This window comes from Pongo pygmaeus, chromosome 6 (assembly GCF_028885625.2).
Source record: "Pongo pygmaeus isolate AG05252 chromosome 6, NHGRI_mPonPyg2-v2.0_pri, whole genome shotgun sequence".
Taxonomy (NCBI): Eukaryota; Metazoa; Chordata; class Mammalia; order Primates; family Hominidae; genus Pongo; species Pongo pygmaeus.
This window is the reverse complement of record NC_072379.2, coordinates 58,147,040-58,166,706: the sequence shown is the minus strand read 5'-3', so window position 1 is coordinate 58,166,706 and position 19,667 is coordinate 58,147,040. Positions and strand designations below refer to the sequence as shown.

The following is a 19,667-nucleotide window of genomic DNA, read 5'->3' as shown; positions in this document are numbered from 1 at the left end:
ACAGATTCAAGTATTATATTCTTGGGATAGGAAAAAAAAAATCAGTATAATCTACTCTCACACATACATTGGATTAAACCCTATAGGATTATGTGTATAGAAAAACATTTTCTGTAATTAAATTATCTTTGGTGTTGTTGAAAAAAGTGCAGAGTTTTAAAAGTTAATGGCTTCTTTTGGAAACAGAATAGTTCGTGTTTCAGATTTTGCAAGTCCCCAAGCTTCCTTCTCCTTCTTTTTCCTTTCCTCTGATGTCCGCCCACCCCTAGCCAAATCCCTTCACAAAACACACCTCCCCTCTGTAATTCTTTCCTGGGTTCATATTCTCAGCCAACTGGTGACTAACCCTTTTTGTGTTTTAACTATTATCCAGAGTATTTGGTCTAAAGCATTTGCATTTGAGCCCTGGAAAGCTCTTAGCATTTTACAAATGTTACCCCATTAATCACTGCAGCCATCAGCCTGACAGTGTTTACCTTATATTTAAAAGTGGTGGAAAAAAGAAAGCTCTGAGTGGTCCCGAGACCTGACCAAGGTTGCTTGGTGAGTCGGGAGGGGACAAGGGAGGAGAACTCACTGTGTCAGGCTTCCCAGCTCTCACACCTGTCATGCCACACACTCCTAAAACCTGCGGAGGACCTTTGGGTCTGCAGGGTCTCAGGGTCACCTTTATGATTTCTTTCTTTCTTTCTTTCTTTCTTTCTTTCTTTCTTTCTTTCTTTCTTTCTTTCTTTCTTTCTTTCTTTCTTTCTTTCTTTCTTTCTTTCTTTCTTTCTCTCTTTCTTTCTTTCTTTCTCTCTCTCTCTCTCTTTCTCTCTTTTTTTCTCTCTCTCTTTTTTATTCTCTCTTTCTCTCTCTCTTTCGCTCTCTTCTCTTCTCTCTTCTCTTTCTTTCATCTCACTCTGTCTCCCAGGCTGGAGTGCAATGGTGCAATCTCGGCTCACTGCAGCCTCTGCCTCCCAGTTCAAGTGATTCTCCTGCCTCAGCCTCCTGAGTTGGGATTACAGGCGCCTGCCACCATGCCCAGCTAATTTTTGTATATTTTGTAGAGACGGGGTTTTGCCATGTTGCCCAGGCAGGTCTCGAACTCCTGAGCTCAAGCGATCAACCTGCCTTGGCCTCCCAAAGTGCTGGAATTACAGGCATGAGTGAGCCACCAATTTATTTCTAATAGCTTGCTGAGTTACACTTGAAGTCTGAATGGAAGTTCCTGTGCAGATTCATCTCCTTTTGTTATTATTGAGGCCATCCCGAGACTATGGAGACTTTCCTCTCATGTTTCTGGTCTCTGGTACACCATGCCCATCCCCTGAGGAGGGACAGTAACTGTGAGAGAAGGGTACATCATGGGGGCTCAAAACAACAAGCAAAATGCCGCCTGCTCATAAATGGCCATCAGCAGATAGCAACTCATCTGTCTCCTGGGCAGTCTTGAGCCTTCCCCTTGGCCCTGTTTAGCCCCATCTTTCAGCCACATGTCATGTTGTCTTATGACTTTACTCATTAGAGTGCCATTAGGGTTCATGCTACCTGGCTTCACTGGCAGAAAGGAATTTAAAGATGGGAAGACAGAGAAAGAAGGACATGGTACAGGATTTGATCTGGAGGTCACAGTCCACTGGGGATGGCTTTTGTTTCAGGACAAGGTTGAAATGAATTATCTGTGATGAAGTACGAGGTAGGCATGATCCTGGAAATGCTTCTTACGCATTAGATTACTAAAACTGCTTCCAGCTGGTCTCAACATCTCTGTTAGGAAATAGGCCACTTTCCAGGAGATGTTTCCACTGATGATAGTCAACCAGACTAGCCATTCATATGTCTCTGAGTGTGGTGGGTGCAATTCAGTTTTCTCTCCCAGCTTTCTTCATGCCAATAATACACCTTCAAGGTGGGCTACTTAGGTCTTGACGGTAAATTATAAAAACACTAAGAGTATAACATTTTCTAAACAGGAGCAACTTCATCCTACTTCTACGCAGCTTCAGTTAATTTCTAAATTCCCCAGCACTGCAGGGACTCCCTACTTTCTACCCACCCCTAATTTATTTTTTATAAAACATGATCCAAATATATCATGGGAGATGCACCATGCCTTTTCCTGTCTTTCAAGTAATGCATTTTTGTGTAAACATGTTGTTTATGAAAGAGCCTTTCATGGATGCCTTGTGTTGCCTTTGCTCAAGAAAATACGTTTTAAAAGAATTCTCCCCAGCCTGGCATGTAATGTTTCATTAGCCAACATAACCTTGTTTATTTGCTTTTTAAAATTTTATTTGGGAAAGGAAATCAATTTGCACCCCTGACATGCTGCCAGGTTCCTGTTTATATGCACACAATAGGCAGCTTGGAGGGGGTAAAAATATATAGTTTATGATTTCAGCATTAAGTGTGACACAATCTGTATATGAAACCATAGAGGCAGTCCTGTTTTCCTGTTCCTGCAGCCACACTGCAGTTTAAGCTTTTTATCGGAGCATTATTCCAGTGTGCACAGAGGAAATGGTCTTAATCGTACTGTGCACTTTTAGTATGAGGAAAAACTGTCAGAATGAAAGTGATTCTTTGCTGAATTTTGTTTGTTTGTATTTTCTTGTTTGTTTTGGGGAAAATACCTTAAGTGGCTGACTGGGACTCAGCCTTATAACTGGGCTATGCTTTGGGGGAGCTTGAAATGTCTTTCCAGCATAAAGTGTCCTCAGGCTTCTGTGGTCAGAGATTCCTTGGCTGATGGGAGGTTGACAGGACCCTAAGGTCAGTGTGTCCATTAAACAGAATTCATTCCCTTCACTCCAGTTTCCAACAGTGATATCCAGCAGATGGATATCTGCTGAACTTGACCCTCACTCCTGCCTCCTTTGAGTGGACCCCTGGGCTTTTCTCTTCCCCAAAGTGAAATAATTACCTTACTGGTCCAGTGTATGGAGATCCAAATAGGAACATGAAATAAAGTCATTCCTTCCCCTTTGCAGAAATGACACTCTCTAAAATCACCCATCGTCGCAAAAAAATCACTGAATTAGTAGTCAAGAGATCTAGATTCTAGTCCTACTCCTGCCTGCATTTAGATGTGGGCCACTGGTCTGGTCACACCATCTCTTTGGCCTCCACCTTCTTCTCTGTCAAGTCAGGGAGTTGGATTCAAGGCTATATTTCAACTCTGAAGTTCTGTGTGCAGGTACTGACAAGTTTCATTAAAAACATCTTCACCTCAGACTTGGAATTTCTTCCTGCCTGTCTCCCAGCCTGCATCCAAGCCAGACCCCCTGTTTTGGGTTTATCCATCTGAATTCCTGTTTCTGTTGCTGTTGGAGTGGAGCCTTCTCCCCTCCTTTTCACTGCCTTGGCTTCCTCTGTGTTAATAATTATCTTAACTTCCATGGATCTGCTTTTTTCTTTTCATTTTCCTAAGTTACCACTGAAACTTAACAATCAAATCTTGCATATTAAAAGTGTAACTCTACTGGGCAGCACCCATTTGGTTACAGACACTGTGCCTGGAGGCAGGACAGGGTCCCTTTCCATTCCACCCTGCTATTCACAAGGTCGGCTCTGGGCCACAGCTTCTTATTGGAGGCCCGGAGGGCGTTTCCAGTTTTTTAAGTGACCCTTTATTTGGCTGAGTGTGCCACAAGCTCTAGGTATGCTCTATATGTGAATCTAGACTGTTCACATGAGCAAGCCAAGGAGGGAAGCGGACTTGGGGAGAGCTTGAATACAAGGAGAATCTTTCATTATTCATCTCTGCTAGTAATTAGAGGGCACTATTGAATAGATATAATTGGATCATGTCACAAAAATTAAGATAAAAGACCATAAGCACCCCATTCTGGCTCAGTGTTCCTCCCCTCTCCTCCGCCTTCACTGGAGTTTTGTTCAGCTGGTGGTAGGACTCAGCACACTAGAGGTCTTCCAGTTGTCATAGATCTGTAAGCTGCATTGTGTGTGTGTATGTGCATGTGTGTGTAAATAAAAAGCTTCCTGCATATGGGTTTACCTAAACCTTTATCAAACATGGTGGTGTGCAAGGATGTTAGAATAAATGGAGCAACATACAAGACAAGGCATTCATGAGGGTTGGCAACTGTTCTCTCTTCCTGTGCCAGCAGATGTGAGATTAGTAGTTAGCTACCCAGAGAAATCAATACTAGTTACAACTGCATGATTGACTTGTAGGCAAAGCCACTTCACAAATGTGAAGATAATATAAGAAATTCAGATACTTTGTGGTTTATCTTTTGCCCTGACCATACATTTTATCAATGATTATAAACCTTTAAAAAGGCGTTTTGTACTGAGATTCTATTTGACTTTTTAGGGCAGATTTAAATTTCTAAATCCATCCATAGGGTTTGAAAACTATTTCATAAAGTGACTAGCAAACTATATAGGTGTGAAAAGACATCTATCTGAAAAAACATATTTCTTTACATATAGGGCTATAATTTGATTTTTTTAAAAGTAACTGGACAACACTCAAATATTTAAAAAAACAGATCTTAGAGCAAAATAAAAAAAAACCGGCAAACAAACACATAAATATCATTAGCATAAGAACATGAGCATCATCACAAAGGGAAAGTTACAAAGGCTTTTGTCCAGGAATTCACTTACTGAAAGCTCCAGCAATATGGGTGTTGTTCTTATGTGAATCCCTGATTACCTTGAGATCTCATCTAGAGTTTAGGTTTAGAAATATTATTTCTTAGTCTATCAAAGAATCAGTAAATTTGTTCCACATTGAAGTTATCAGTAGAGCACAATAGAATGAAAATGAACTTAAAATGGAATGTTATAGAATGTTCCAGTTGCCGAAGACCAGGGACCTGCAGACTTAGTGTCTTTTCACAGGAGTGAGAGGTTGCCAGGGAGAGTGCCTCAATAAAAGTACGGATGTCACGGACATTAGCGCTTCTGCTTAGTGAGTCAACCCATATATCCTGGCTGTCTTAGGTAGAGAAATGCAGCTTCTAGATGTGCTCACTTTCCTCCTGCTCAGTAATTTTGGCAGAAAGTAGAGTTGAGCTCGGCACGGTAATGGCTTTATGGTACATAAACACCAGGTGCCAAATTCTATCTTCTGTGACTCCCACATATAAAGCTGTTCTTATTCTAAGCCCGATTGTTTCACCAGGAGGAATGTAGACAGATAGGAAGCTGTGGCCTTAAAGTGAGACCTGGTTTTCAGGGCGTGTAACTGGGTTCAGAGGAGCCACGCTTGCCCGAGCTCATCTTTGTGGGGTGGAGCCAGGTTACTTGGGCACACCATGGGATGGGTGCGTCTTAGCTCTGCCGTCTATTGTTTTGTTCAGCCCAATCATGATTTTTTAGGTGTGTGGGTCAATGCAAAGCCAGTTTATTTTTCTGTGTGTTAGGTTGATGGATGATTTTTTACCCTTCTGACTTAATTTTTCTGGTATAAATTTTCTCTAATGAACACGTGTATTATGGATATATTGGTGATAAAATAAAAATAACCTAAGTTTGATGAACACATAATTGTATTGGGTGTTTTCTGATCATCCATCCAAGCCCGTTCTGTCCCTTTTTGACTCTGTTCTTGCCCTGAAAGGCTGGCCCGTACACACAATCTTAATGAGCACCTTTAACTGGTGTTTTCCTGTTCGGTTTGGGCATATGGCCATGGAGGTGTCACTGCAGGTTCCAGGAAGGAAGCAGGGAGACACTGGGCATCTATTCTCCTAGCTCCTTCAGTTGGCTGCTTTCTTTGACCAGGAGCCACAGGTCTGGCCACACGCCCTCTCCCCACATGGTTCTCTCTTCTTCCCTGGTCTTGCTGACTTCTCCCCAGCTTCCTCTCTCCTGAGTCCTGGTAACTTCTTCCTTCTCTTACTCTTGTAGGCCTAGGGATACTAACAGCTCCCTGCTGAAACTGGCCCCAGGGCTTTCCTACGATCTCTTCCCACCTTTGCAAAAAGTCTCTTTATTAAATGCTCCTCACATTACCCAGTTTGAAGGTACTAGCTGTTTCCTACTGGGATCCCAGATGTTAAAGTAGTCAAACTCTCTAATTGAAATTGTGCTTTTGTATGCAGTCTTCTCAGACTAAAGCATCACCTTCTTTCTGTTTGACTGCAATTTTAACAATACTGAGAAACAGTGGAATCTCACGGTACAACGAAGTGAAATGAAATTTTAAAAATTAAGGAATATGATAGCTTCAGAAGGCGGGGGATTGTATAGGAAAATGAATTCATGACTTTTAAAGAAGTATTTTAAAGACATGAGATCCCAGAGAAAGAAATCATAAAAGAGATCCTCGATGGTCAAGAAAAAAATAGAACCATTAGGTTTTCTGTGTGTGTGTGTGTGTGTGTGTGTTTTGTGTGTTTTTTTTTTTTAATACTTATTTGAAGAACAAGGATAAGGATCAGAAATGGTCTGGTGCTTTTGGATCAGAATAAGCGAGGGAGGATGTCATGAATGGGAAAGGATAGATTAAGTAAGGGTGAAATTGGTTTCAAGGAGGCAGAGCTATAATTTCTGATCAAGTGGCCAGGCCTCATATGTGAGCCTCATTGGAAGGTAACGTTTAAGGAAATACTTGGAAGAGATCAGGGAAGGAACTGGGGATATGTGGGAAGAAGCCTTCCAGTTTAGGGGAACAGCTGGTGCCAAGGCTCCTGTGTGCTCACAGAATATCAAGGAGGTCCTTATGAGTCTGCAACAACAGAGTGATGGGGTAGAGTAGCAGGAAATGAAATCACAGTGGTAATAGGTTATAGCATGCAGGTTTCTGGAGCACCTTGCAGGAACTGTGAAAATGAAAACTACCTCAGTGACTCCTATTGCACCAGGGACCCCTAAGGATCCAGAGAACCCAAGTTGTGCTAGGAGAAATTGATGAAGTTTGCTTTTAATATTCAGACAGGATTTCCAGAAGTTTCTTTAGGCACTGTCATGCCCAGTTGTGGCCAGTGTATTATCTCCTGTGCTACATAACAAATGCTGTTTTGTTTGCTGTGATCAAGAGAAAAATGTTATCTCTTTAAATTCAGAAGTCATAAAATAAGACAGACTAAGCCTCTCACTGAGTTTCTCTGTTGCATTGCTTAGTTTGGTTTTTGCTTTAAGAAAAAAGAAATACTGTTAATGACGATTAAGTTTCGTTGGAAGCAATGGTGGTTCAAAGGTACTTATTCCCCAGTAAAACAACCACTTCCCAGGATAGAAATAGGCTGCTGAATTAACACTGATCATTAGAACAGCACAGCAGTAACTTACATTTGCAAGTACTAGACAATTTACAATGCAAGGCTATTCATGAAGAGCTACCTGACAGGTTCCACAAGAAGTGAAATGAAGCAGCAAGCATCTCCTTTCTCTATTGTTTTGGAAGAGGAAGTCTAACTTGTAGCACATTTTCCTTTCCACTGAAGATAGCATTTCTGTTTTATGTTGACAGTATAATTTGCCAACTATTTCAGAATGCAGGTGCCCAACCAATGCTCCAGGCAAGGGAGTTTTCAAGCAATTTCAGCTTAGCCAGCCCTACCCTCCAGCTCTTTTGGCCAGGAGAGAACAGGAGCTGAGAAAGGGAGACTTGGGCAAGGGAAAGGCAAAGGCAAGTCTCTTCTCAGATCTGTAATATATCATTAGCAGCTTTCCAGAGAGTGCTACATTTATATTTCTGGTCATTAAGTAGGTATGCATTGGAGTCTCTTTGAAATGCTGAAGAAATAGACCCTTCAGCATCCTTGTGGTACTTTTATACGTGTCCTTATTTTTAGTAACTTTGCAAATTTCTGGTAAGGAAGGGAGAGACATTTGTTTAGTAATTCTAGAATGGGCCATTTGCCTCTTGCACCGCCAGACTAGATTCGCAGTGTGCAAATGCTCAGCATTTCTCTGCATGTGCCGCGCCCCTTTCGTGATTTTAAATACCCTTTCGTCTCCCACACTACACAGGTGTGAGAGCTTGGCAAGGTCATTGTTGCCATCTGTTTATCTGCCCCACGCCTGCCTCAGGACTCCTTTTCTCACTTGTTTCTAGTCACTTTGCTTTGGTTTTTCCAGTCGATTTCCCAGTCACTTGGAAGGGCCCTCACTTCCATCAGTGGCTCTGGTTGACCAGACACATGGCAAATTGAGGAGACCGTTAAGCTGCTTGCTGGCCTCTGGGTGTTGATATGACTTAGGATAACTCAAATCAGCATATGGTTTTTTTTTTGTTTTTTTTTGTTTTTTTTGTTTTTTTGAGACGGAGTCTGACTGTCACCCAGGCTGGAGTGCAGTGGCATGATCTCAGCTCACTGCAACCTCTGCCTCCCAGGTTTAAGCGATTCTCCTGCCTCAGCCTCCTGAGTAGCTGGGATTACAGGCATGTGCCACCACACCCAGCTAATTTTTTGTATTTTAGTAGAGACGGGATTTCGCTGTGTTGCCCAGGCTGGTTGCAAACTCCTGAGCTCAGGCAATCCGCCCGCCTCAGCCTCCCAAAAAGCTGGGATTACAGGTGTGAGCCACCACGCCCAGCCAATGTTATCTTTCTATATTAGGATCACAGGCTTAAGATGACCACATGCCTGACTTAGACAAGAGGAAATTGTCTATCAGTTGCTCTTTAGTCACATTTCAACACCTCAAAAATCACAGTTCATTTATCTATCCAACCAATGGTAATTTATATAGTTCTGTGCCAGGCACTGAGCTAGGTGCTAGCGATAGAAGAGAAAACAAGAGAGGCTGTGTTCCTTTCTTCCTGGAATTGATTGTACAGTGAACTGGAAATAGTAGTAATAACAATCGCACATTGTGAAACATGCTATAGGTGAAAGGATTGGGGTGCTGAAGTAGAAGATAACAGGTGGAATACCTTTAGTTAGGGAGGTGACGTTTAAGATGAACCTGAAAAGGGGAGAGGAAGGGTATCATTCTAAGAATAAGAGGATGTCAGAGCAGAGAAGAGCAGGGTTGTAAGATAATATGTATGTTACTAAAGCTCTTTTCAAACCATTGCTTTATCTTTACTATGTAGGTCAAAGGAAGCAAGGGTACATGATCCTCATTTTGTACTTGAGAAAATGTCATTGATCAATCAACAGATTTATTGCTTAGAGGACAGGATTTAGCTAGGCAGAGAGAAGGAGAGGAAATTCTAGGCCTGCGGCATGTACAGGCAAAGGTATGAAGGTGAAAATTTGAAGTCACTAGTTGCGTAATGAATAGACCAGTGTGGCTGGAGTTTAGGGTTTGCACAGGAGATAGTGGTAGGAGATGAGGCTGGAAATATAGGGTCTTGAAGGCAAGGCTAAGTGTGGGCTTTTACTGATGGTGGTGGGGAGCTATAGCAGGTTTCAGAGCTGGAGAGTAGCATTAGGAAAGTGCTGAATTACATCGATTAATTGGAGAACAGGGTCTGGAGTGTTCTGGGAGGGACTAAAAGGATTGGAAGCCAGGAACCAGGCTCCTATATCAGTAGGAAGCAATTGTATGATCAGGACAGGAGGTGACAGACCTCTAAAGCTAGTGGGATGGTCAAGAAAAGGCAAGGCAGATGTGGGAATCATGAAGACAAAATCAACAGACTGGAGAAGGTCAGCAGGATCATGTGTTTAGTGGTGGAGTTTGGATGAAAACACAGACCTGCTGAGCAGCCCTTTGCCCTTCAGAACATGGTATAATTGGCTCTCGGTGACACATCCTTCTCTGCTTCCACAGTGTGTGTGTGTGCATGTGTGTGTGTGTGTGTGTGTGTGTGTGTGAAGGTATTTTTCAGATTCATGTGTTTTTCATCCCTTCTCTTCCCTACTTTTCATATTCCTTCTAAGCTGGAGGCTAACTGTAGTGAGGAGAGTGCTGAGTTTTTATTTTCTCTTGTTCCACAGCACTCATTGTACTGTTCTATATATTCACTCAGCAAACATCTATGTGATGGGCATTGTATTAGGCCCTGAGGACAATGGCAGGAAATCAGACCCTGTCCCCATCATCAAAGTGTTCATAGCTAGAAGGAAGACTGACTTTAAACATAATATATATACCAGTGTGTTCTAAGGGCTTTGAAAGAAGTGTGTGTGGGATAAGGTGGAGGACCAAGGAGTAGTTAGCTGATACTATCTGGTGTTAGCTTTGATAGTAATGATGATGAGAATAGTGATAATTAGAATAATGGCTGCTAACATTTATTGGACAGTTAATTGTCCAACACTGCATTAAATGCTATGCTTGTATTACCTGATTTAATCTTTACAAAAACCTTATCAGATAGGGTTGTCTCTATTTAACAATTGAGAAAACTGAAGTACAGAGAAGCTATAAGCTTGCTGAAGATCACACATCATTCGTTTATTTGCAGAATAATTGAATCCATTGCTATCTACCAAGCACATAGCATGGAGGCAGGCACTGGTTATTTTCAGGTGAACACAGCATGTTTTCTGCTCCAAGAACAGTGAACAGTGATGTCATTTTTATTTTTCGAGATGGAGTCTCACTGTGTTGCCCAGCCTGGAGTGCAGTGGTACGATCTCGGCTCATTGCAACTTCTGCCTCCCTGGTTCAAGCAATTATCCCTGCCTCAGCCTCCCAAGTAGCTGGGATTACAGGCACCCACCACCATGCCCAGCTAATTTTTGTATTTTTTAGTAGTGATGGGTTTTTGCCATGTTGGCCAGGCTGGTCTTGAACTCCTAACTTCAGGTGATCCACCTGCCTTGGCCTCCCAAAGTGCTGGGATTACAGGCGTGAGCCACCAGCCCTGCCAATTACATCATTTTTAATGGCACGAGACTAGTTTCTAACGTCCAGGATTTTGGTGGATACATCAATCACAGAAATTTGTTCAATCTTGATTCCAGTAACCTGAATAAAGTAGAGCTATTTCTCTCCTTTTAACCCATATGATTGTATTTAGCAAAGACAACCAAGACAGTAATGTGGGAGATGAGAACAGAAACATGGACAATTCAAGGCATTAAGAAACTGACCAGGAAGGGGCAGAATCTTTCTTTGAGAGACACTTGGAAACTGTTTCTCACAGTCAAGGGTGGCACCTGAGAAGATATTTATTGTCTTGAGTATTCAACTACAGGATTAAATGAATAGCTATAAAATGCTCACAGGGATGGTTCAGGGCTCCGTTGCCTCAAACCCAGTATTAGAAAGAATGACAGAGTTCTGGGGATTGGAGGGGAAACTCAGCAAGCTGGGCAGATCTTGCTGTTCAGGAGCTGACAGCCTCAAGTCTAGAACCTCGCTTATGGGGGCCGTCTGCTTCTGGCAATGGGTGAGGGGGCTAAGGCCACTGATGATTATATCAGTGTGCAAGCTGCCTGTCTACCTACTGTGATGTCTTCCCTCAAGTCAAAGGGGAGCTGCCTATGCCTGCAGCATGACTTTTAGATAAGGGACACTAATCAGACATTTTGAAATGAATTCATGGTGTGTGTATATCCAAGTTTTTCCAGCTGTGAAAGTGGTGATGATGACATTGATCCAAATTAGTGGTATGCCAGATATACTATTGTATATTTCTCAGACCACATACCAATATTAATTAATCACTGATTTATAGTGCCCATTGTAAGAATAGCAGGCATACCTTATTTTTACCAATTCACTTTCTACAAAAAATATTTGTACTACAGGACTTTAGAAGCAGCAGGGCTTAGTGGTGATGAGCCTGGTTAAGAGGTCTGAAGCCAAACTGCCTAGAGCTGAGCTTTTCCACTTATTGGCTGTGTGATTTTGAGCAAGTCACTTAACCTCTCTTTGCCTCAATGTCCTCAACTGTATGGTAACCATATATCTACCTTCTAGACTGATGATAAGAGTTAAATGAGTTTTCTGACATACAGTAATGCTGTATCAGTGTTAGCCATTATTAATATTACTAATATTAATATCAGTCATGGGGAGCAGCCACCAGACTGTACGTTTTGTCTCTCAGCCTCATGTTCTGGACTTTACTGAAAGAAAAGAAGTACATTTTTGTTTTCAGACACTGTGCTGGGACATCCGTCATGTCACATGATTCTGATGCTAATCCTGTCCTTTAGATGATTATCTCCATTTTAAAGATGAGAAAGGTATGGCTCAGAGAACTTAAATTATGTGCCCCAGACACGATGGAGCTGACGCAAACTTGATCCTAGGTCTGGCCCATTCTAGTGCTTATGTTTTTCTTTTATACTATGGTACCTCTTGGAATTTGTCAGAGTTAAGTAGCAAACTGAAAAAGCAAAATGAATGAATGAATTAACCTTGAGACAGGGTCTCACTGTGTCACCCAGGCTGGAGTGCAGTGGTGCAATCACGGCTCACTGCAGCCCCATCCTCCTGGGCTCAAGTGATCCTCCTGCCTCAGTCTCTCAAGTAGCTGGGACCACAGGTGTGTGCCACCATGCCTGGCTAATTTTCTTAGTGAAAAAGCAGAATTTAAATATGTATATCAAGACTAGAGTTTTCCTAGCCCCCCCTGTGCTCTCCTCTCCCTTCTGAAGAGGTGACCTGAGATGGTTTCTTACCTTGTGTGTGTTTCTTACCTTGCCCTGTGTTACTGTGCACAAGGCACCTTGTTACTGTGCATAAGGCACCTTGCCCTGTGTTACTGTGCACAAGATAGTTTCTTACCTTGCCCTGTGTTACTGTGCTGCGGAGAATGCTAGGAGGGAGAGGTGGCCTGCATGGTCCCTGGTGCCCTCCTCTACTCCATCTCTCCTCTGATACCTCACTACCCCCTTGGTCATGGGGCAGCCTGTCCTCTTAGTAAGATCCAAAAAATACCTGTCCTGATAGATAGCTCCTGAGAGCACCAAATGGGGGAATCAGGACTCTCTAACATCTTTTCTATAACTCCAGAAAGCCTAGTAACTTCCAGAGGGTTAGAACCTTTGTTATTCTGTGAATGTCTTGCATATCTTTTGGATGCAGTTCAGGGATGTTTACATCTGGGAACTTCTGAAAGTCTTCATAACTGCCCAGGCATCATTAAGATGCAGACAACTCTAAGATTGCACAACTCATAAATGCGAGTTAAGATGACCCTGGCTCTTTATGGAAAATCCCATAAAGTCTCCACACAGTGGCAGTTGGATGGAATATAGATTTGCAGATAACATTTTGAGACCTTACAGGAATCAACATCATTTTGCCTATATGCTCCAACCTTCACTTTCAATTGTGGTCCATTCCCTTCATCCTTCATTACCACACCCTGAAATTATAGTTATTTTTAAAAACACGGATGTATGTTTATGTGCATCAGATTGTTTTTTTGCATTTTGTATTCCAAGTCCATGCATGCAGGAAGACAATTACCACTCTACCTCAAGCTCAGGAGTATGCAATCAAGACTCATTATTCCCCTGCTTCTCATTTCATTCACACCCTTTATGTCTCAGAACAATAATGAATGGAGAGCAAAGCATCCCAAGATACTTGAGGAAAGGAAGAAGTCAAAGGACATGCTGAGAAATGTGAATCAAAGAGGTAGAAATTTCAGTGAAGATCGTTTGTTTAAAGTGGAGCTTTCATCTTTGGTGGTTGGGAGATTGTACTTTTTGTTAGATCCATTTCTTGAATCATGATCCCTTGGGGTTTGGCAGAAAGCTATAATTTTTGGAAGGCTCACTTCTACAAAAGCTTATGGTTATGAAGAAAAATCAACATTTGTAGGTCCATGAATCAGAGTCTAAAAAGTCTGTTTGGATATTTAGTGTCTCATGAAATATAACATAGGAAGAGACTTGTGGAGTGTCAGAGCTGGAAAAGATCATGAAGACCATGTAGTCCAGCCCCCTCCTTTAATGATGAGGCTACTGAGCCCAGCGAGGTTGAATGATTCATCCAGGTTACATGGCTACAAGGAAGGGTAGACAAACTGGACTCGAATAGACCTCTTAACTCCCAAGCCTGTACATTTTCAACACTATTACACATTACTAATCATTTGGAAACATTTCAGCCAAAGCAGGAACCATGTATCATAAATGAGAGAATCTTAGCAATAGAAGAGACCTTGGAGGTCATCTGGTGCCATCTCCCTTCTGAGGCAGGAATCCTTTTGGTGACATAGCTGACAAATGGCCACTCACCCTGGCTTAACTCTAGTGCCAGGAAGCTCAGTCTGTTACAGGCAGCTTGTTGTGTCTTTGGATATCTCTACATATTGGTAAATTTGTTCTGACAGAAGGTCATATCTGTACCTTGAAAGTATCACCCCATTAGGAGTGAGGGTGGCCAGAGGTGAGTGGCATGGTATTGGTGATGGTGAGAAGTTTTACTCTTTTTCTCATCTTAAAATAAGGATAGTAATGCCTACCTCTAAGGATCATTGGGAAGACTAGAGATGTGGTTTATAAAGCATCTACCATCGTGCCTGCTTTGACATAGGTACTCAAATTGTAATTATTATTGACTTTTATCATCATGATTACATTTTTGAAATTATGCCCTCTGGCTGGGTGCCGTGGTTCATGCCTGTAATCCCAGCACTTTGGGAGGCCGGTGGATCAAAATGTCAGGAGTTGAAGAACAGCTTGGCCAACATAGTGTAACCCCGTCTCTACTAAAAATACAAAAATTAGCCAGGTGTGGTGGCACGTGCCTGTAGTCCCAGCTACTCAGGAGGCTGAGGCAGGAGAATTGCTTGAACTCGGGAGACAGAGATTGCAGTGAACCGAGACGGCGTCATTGTACTCCAGCCTGGGTGACAGAGCGAGACTCCATCTGAAAATAAAAAAGAAAAGAAATTATGCCATCTGGAGCAACATAGACTATGTCTAATCTTGCAAATATTTTAAAGCAGTTAGCATGACCCTTTAAGTCTCCTCTTCAGACTAAATATTCTCTGATTCTTCTGCTCTTCCTGTGATACATTTTGGATGCCTTCATTCACACTTATTTGTCAATTTTCCCCCTAAAATGTGGTGGCCAAATGTGGCCAATCCAATGCACTCTACAGTGGAATAATTACTTCTCTAGATCTGGATGTTTCACTTCTCCTAAAGCAACCTAGATTTATGTTAGCATTTTTGGAGGCCAGATCACACAGTTGGCTCAAGTAAAACCTGATTCTTCTATCCAGAACATTAGCTATGCCTCCCAACTTTGTGTCAACTGCGGATTTGACAAGCATGATTTTTACATCTTCATCCAAACTGTTGATAAAAAAAAATGTTGAATAAGAAAAGGCCAAAGGCAGCTTCGAGGAACACCTCTGGTCTTTCCCTGCATATTGACATCCATCCACTAGTTTGGTGACATTGTTTCACCAGCTTCACATCTACCCATCTGTACTATCAGAAATAACTCAGCAAGATAGAGTCACTCTTTGTGTTTTTGAAATTGGAGATTTAATTTATCCGGAGGTAAAACGCTATTTATCGATGGAGACAGGTTTTGAACCCATAATTGGGACAATGTGAACTCAGGAAGTAATTTCCTGTTTGAGTTACTATGTAATGCTTAAAGAAAAAAAATCGCCTTCTCTTAATGTGAAATGATAATGCTTTTGCTGGGTTGTTTATTTTTCCAAAATGTTTTGAAATTACTCTCTGGGTTTTGGAGAAGAAGACTGGAGAATTTGCAGATTTTATGTGTTGGGTAGAGAAGAGATTACAGAAGAGTTAGAATATGTCTTTCAGGAGTCTTTTCCATTTCTGGCAGAGATCACAGAGATGAAGAGATGACTTTAAAGTGTTGATGAAGGAGAGTGTTGGATATATTCCTAGATAGTGATTAGTATTCTTTTTGGTGATTCTCAGAGAATATTCTTAAACTTTTTTGGGGAGAGGGGATTACTTCTTTCTCATATTTAACATGCTTTACTCTGAAGAAATTAAACCTATTCTTTGTGCTGCAGCATAAGTCAGTTTTCTTTGTCTTTTTCCATGGTGGATGTAAAGAATGGTGGTTGTCATCATTTGAGCCAAAGTGCTCAAAGATTGGAAGCTCAACTCTCAGCATCTTCCTTCATTGGCCCCTTTAATATTTTAAAAAAGGTTTTACTTTTTACTATATATTCAAGGCTTGTGACTTTCTTCTTAATCCTGATCCTCTCTATTTCCTCAGCCCATAACTGAACCATAATTTAACAATACCTTAATATCTAAAACTGCATTATTGCATACTTGCAGATTGCAAGGTGAACAGACAGGACATTAGGACTCTTGAAAATTGACCAGGGAATAAAAAGGTAATGTTTCATCATATGGAATATTCTAGGAATGTTATAGTTCACCCATTCACTCAATAGTTATTGAGCACTCTGATATGTCAGGCACTAAGCTAGGCAATGGAGACATAATGGGGAGTAAAATCAGATTTAGTTTCTTCTCTCATTGGGCTTACCGTCTAGGGGAGAAACAGCTATTAATCAAACAATCAAGAACAATTGTAAACCACTGTACTGTAAAGGAAAAGGAGATGGTGCCCCTCACTTCGGTGAGGGTGGGCAGGAAAGGTTTGCCTACATGATGATTGATTATGAAGTCTGAAGGTGGAGGCAGGGCAAGGGCATTGGTGTTAGAAAGTAGTATACAAGGCCGGATGCTGGAATGCAGCATGGTTAGTACGAGGGTAGGAAATATCTAGAATGTGGAATGAATCACAGACAGCAAGAGTGCAGGTGGTGTGAGCTGAGCTGGGAGGTAGGAAGGGTCCCACACAGGCTTTGGAGGCCATACAAGGAGTGCTGCCAGTGTCTTCCAAACCGATAGCTTAGGGTGTATGTTCTGGGGAGTGAGTAGGAGGGGAACCTCACAAACGCTGTGTGTGATGTGATCACTTTTGCATTTTGAGAAGATCACAGTCTGTAGTATGGGAAAAAGGAGGAAGAGAAGCCAGAGTGCATGAAGGAGACATTGTCTAGACAAGGATAGAAGATGATGGCAGTTGGTTATAGGTTGGTGGAAGGATGGATGGAAAGACTGGAAGAGATGAGGGACACTTAGTTAAATTTGTAGGACTTGGAAACTGCCTAAGAGGGTGATGGAAAAGAGGCATCCAGGATAATTCAAGGAGAGTCATATGTCTTATATTTTTCTTTGTGAATTTAAGGATTGTGATCTTAAAAATTAAATTGTACAGCATCAATAATTCTAAAAGGAGAGTCAAAAATGGTTCTGTGCCTTGGATCTATTATTGATAGAGTAGGTGACTATGAACAAGATGAAATATTTTAAGTGTCTTTGAACTTAAACAATGGACTAAATAGTACCTATAGTTTCTGACCTCCTTAAGACCCAGGGAAATAAGTTTGTCAAGGTTCACTTTCAAAAGAAATAACACAATTTTCTTTATTTTTGATTATGATTTTTAGTCCAATTCTCTAAATCTCTAGATCCTATAAAAAGAACGAAAGTGTGTTCCTGCACTGCCACCAGTGCACATTGCCATTTCCTTTCATCCTACTTTACCCGATCACACTGTTTTCCCACGTCAGAAAAATTTTCCAGTGTATAACAGAAGCCTTTGGACTGTGAGTATATATAAGCCTGTTCCTGCCTTTGGGATCCCACAACGACACAGTAGGCTCACAGTCTAAGCCAGGTGCCCAGTTTCCATCTGGACTCCTGACAAACTGTGTGGTCAGGATTTAGAAATCAGAAACCTGGGAAAGGTGCAATGTGATGGACACAGCCACCCCAAATACCGTATATGTTATCACCATCGTTTAACACGTAGTGCAGGAAATCCTTTTCTTTGCAGAAGAACTTCAAAGGATCACTTCTAGTTCTCTTGGGTAACATTTATTTTTTCTTTGCTAACACCAAAGCACAGACAGATACATATTTTTTCTTTAGTAAATTGCTAGTGGCACTCCATTTTTTCCCTCCCATCTTCAACCCATTGTCCAATAGACCTCTTAAATTTCCCCACCCTTCTAGGCTGAAGAGCTGTACCTTGCCACTTATAAAGACTTACTTATTGCCCTTACCTATTACTTTGGCCAAGCACTTTCTCTTTCTCTTTCTTTTTTTTTTTCTCTTTTTTAGAGACAGAGACAGAGTCTACTCTGTCCCTCAGTCTGTAATGTGGAGTGTAGTACTGCAGCCTCAAACTCCTGGGCTCAAGTGATCCCCTTGCCTCAGCCTCCCAAAGTGCTGACATTACAGGCATAAGCACTATGCCACTTTCTCTTTCTTTACTGGGTTGTAAATTTCTTTCTCACCTTTCAGTCCCAATGTGTTGATCAGCCTTGTCTGCTCAGTGTGAATTTTCTCTGGTTGTCTGAATAACTTTCTTTTCTATGAAGACCTATCTCGCATATTTTACTTACTTTTGAATTTTAAACAAATAAGCCTTCATTTGAAGGCATCAGAAATAAATACATGATATTAGGTCCTGTAAGTGACTCAGACATCTCATGTTCTTTCACTGGTTTATTCATGCTATTAATATACATCTGTTGAATGCCTACTATGGTCCAAGCACCACGGGATAGAGTTGTGAATACAAACATCCTATGTTCCAGAGGAAAAGACATGGAACAAGTAACTAGATGCTTGATTATTGTTCTGTGTTTCCATTACTCCATGCATTGTGAGAGATGGATTTTATGAAAATACAGCAGAAAGCGGCAACACTTGTTCTGATCATTGGATCCCAGATGTCTTGTCATGTATTCCAATCACCCATCCTCATTCCACAGGTTGTTGAGCTTGTGTCCTCAGTCCTGAGATTATGATTTGGAAAGGTAGTCATTTTCTTAAAAAATGTATATATATGGTTGGGCACTCTTATAGGACTAAAAATGAAAGGGAAAAAACCAGTGTGCTTGTCATGCAAAGCAGGATGCAGAATGACTAGTCACTAAATCACAGTATTATGCACTTACCACAAAAATCATTTTCAAATCTGATATTCATCCTCCAAGTCAGAGAAGGTAGCACTAAATATCTCTGATGCAAACCTCACATCAGGATGGCAGCAGAGTGGTAAGGAAACTTTAAGGCATTTTCTCACATGCTTTACTCTAAGGGTGAGTAGTTATTTTTCATCTCCTCGTAGCTGTATGTTATAATAAGATGAATGGGCCCATGGCTTGCCAGAAGCCATAACTCTGTATATAGTTGACATGACTAGATTCCCAGTTTTGGCCTTTGAGAGCTTGAGAGTAGAATAAAAACATTGACTCCTCCTGACCTTTCCCCTGTGTCTTCTCTGGGCAGAATATCTCGATGCATAATGCAGTTGGTGGGGCCATGACGGGGCCCGGAACTCACCAGCTTAGCAGCGCTCGGCTGCCCAACCACGACACCAGCGTTGTGATTCAGCAAGCCATGCCGTCGCCCCAGTCCAGCTCTGTCATCACTCAGGCACCTTCCACCAACCGCCAGATCGGGTAAGGAGCCCTCCTTGGCTGCCCCTGGGTCCTGGCTGGAACTCAGGAAATGTCCTGGACTTTCTCCTGGTTTCTGGTGCTCAGATTGGTTGGTTTTTCTGGCTGTCATGATATTGCCTAGAGCTCAGAGTGATGCTTTTGATGGGAGAAGGGAGGAATCTCTGCTTGGTAGAAGCTGTTTTGATCCTGGACTTTGGGTGGTAGGGGTGGGGTGGGGAGCAAGTCATTCTGTGTCATCATTTCGTCAGACAAGATTTATGAACTTTAAGATGACTGTAGGAAAACCCATGGTTGCTATGGAGACCAGAGTATAGTGCGCAGAACAAACATGGTGGAGGGAAGTTCTACCAGCTCAGCC

General features: G+C 41.8%; 1 protein-coding gene across 3 annotated transcripts in view; it reads left to right on the top strand.

Moving 5' to 3' along the window:
- Positions 1 to 19,667, top strand: part of CREB5 (cAMP responsive element binding protein 5) — a 415,375-nt gene that overhangs the window by 140,794 nt on the left and 254,914 nt on the right. For all 3 annotated transcript variants that reach the window (XM_054495795.2, XM_063667426.1, XM_063667427.1), the window contains exon 5: positions 19,137 to 19,309. In XM_054495795.2, the coding sequence (XP_054351770.1) occupies positions 19,137 to 19,309 (173 nt within the window). The remainder of the gene's footprint in view (positions 1 to 19,136; positions 19,310 to 19,667) is intronic.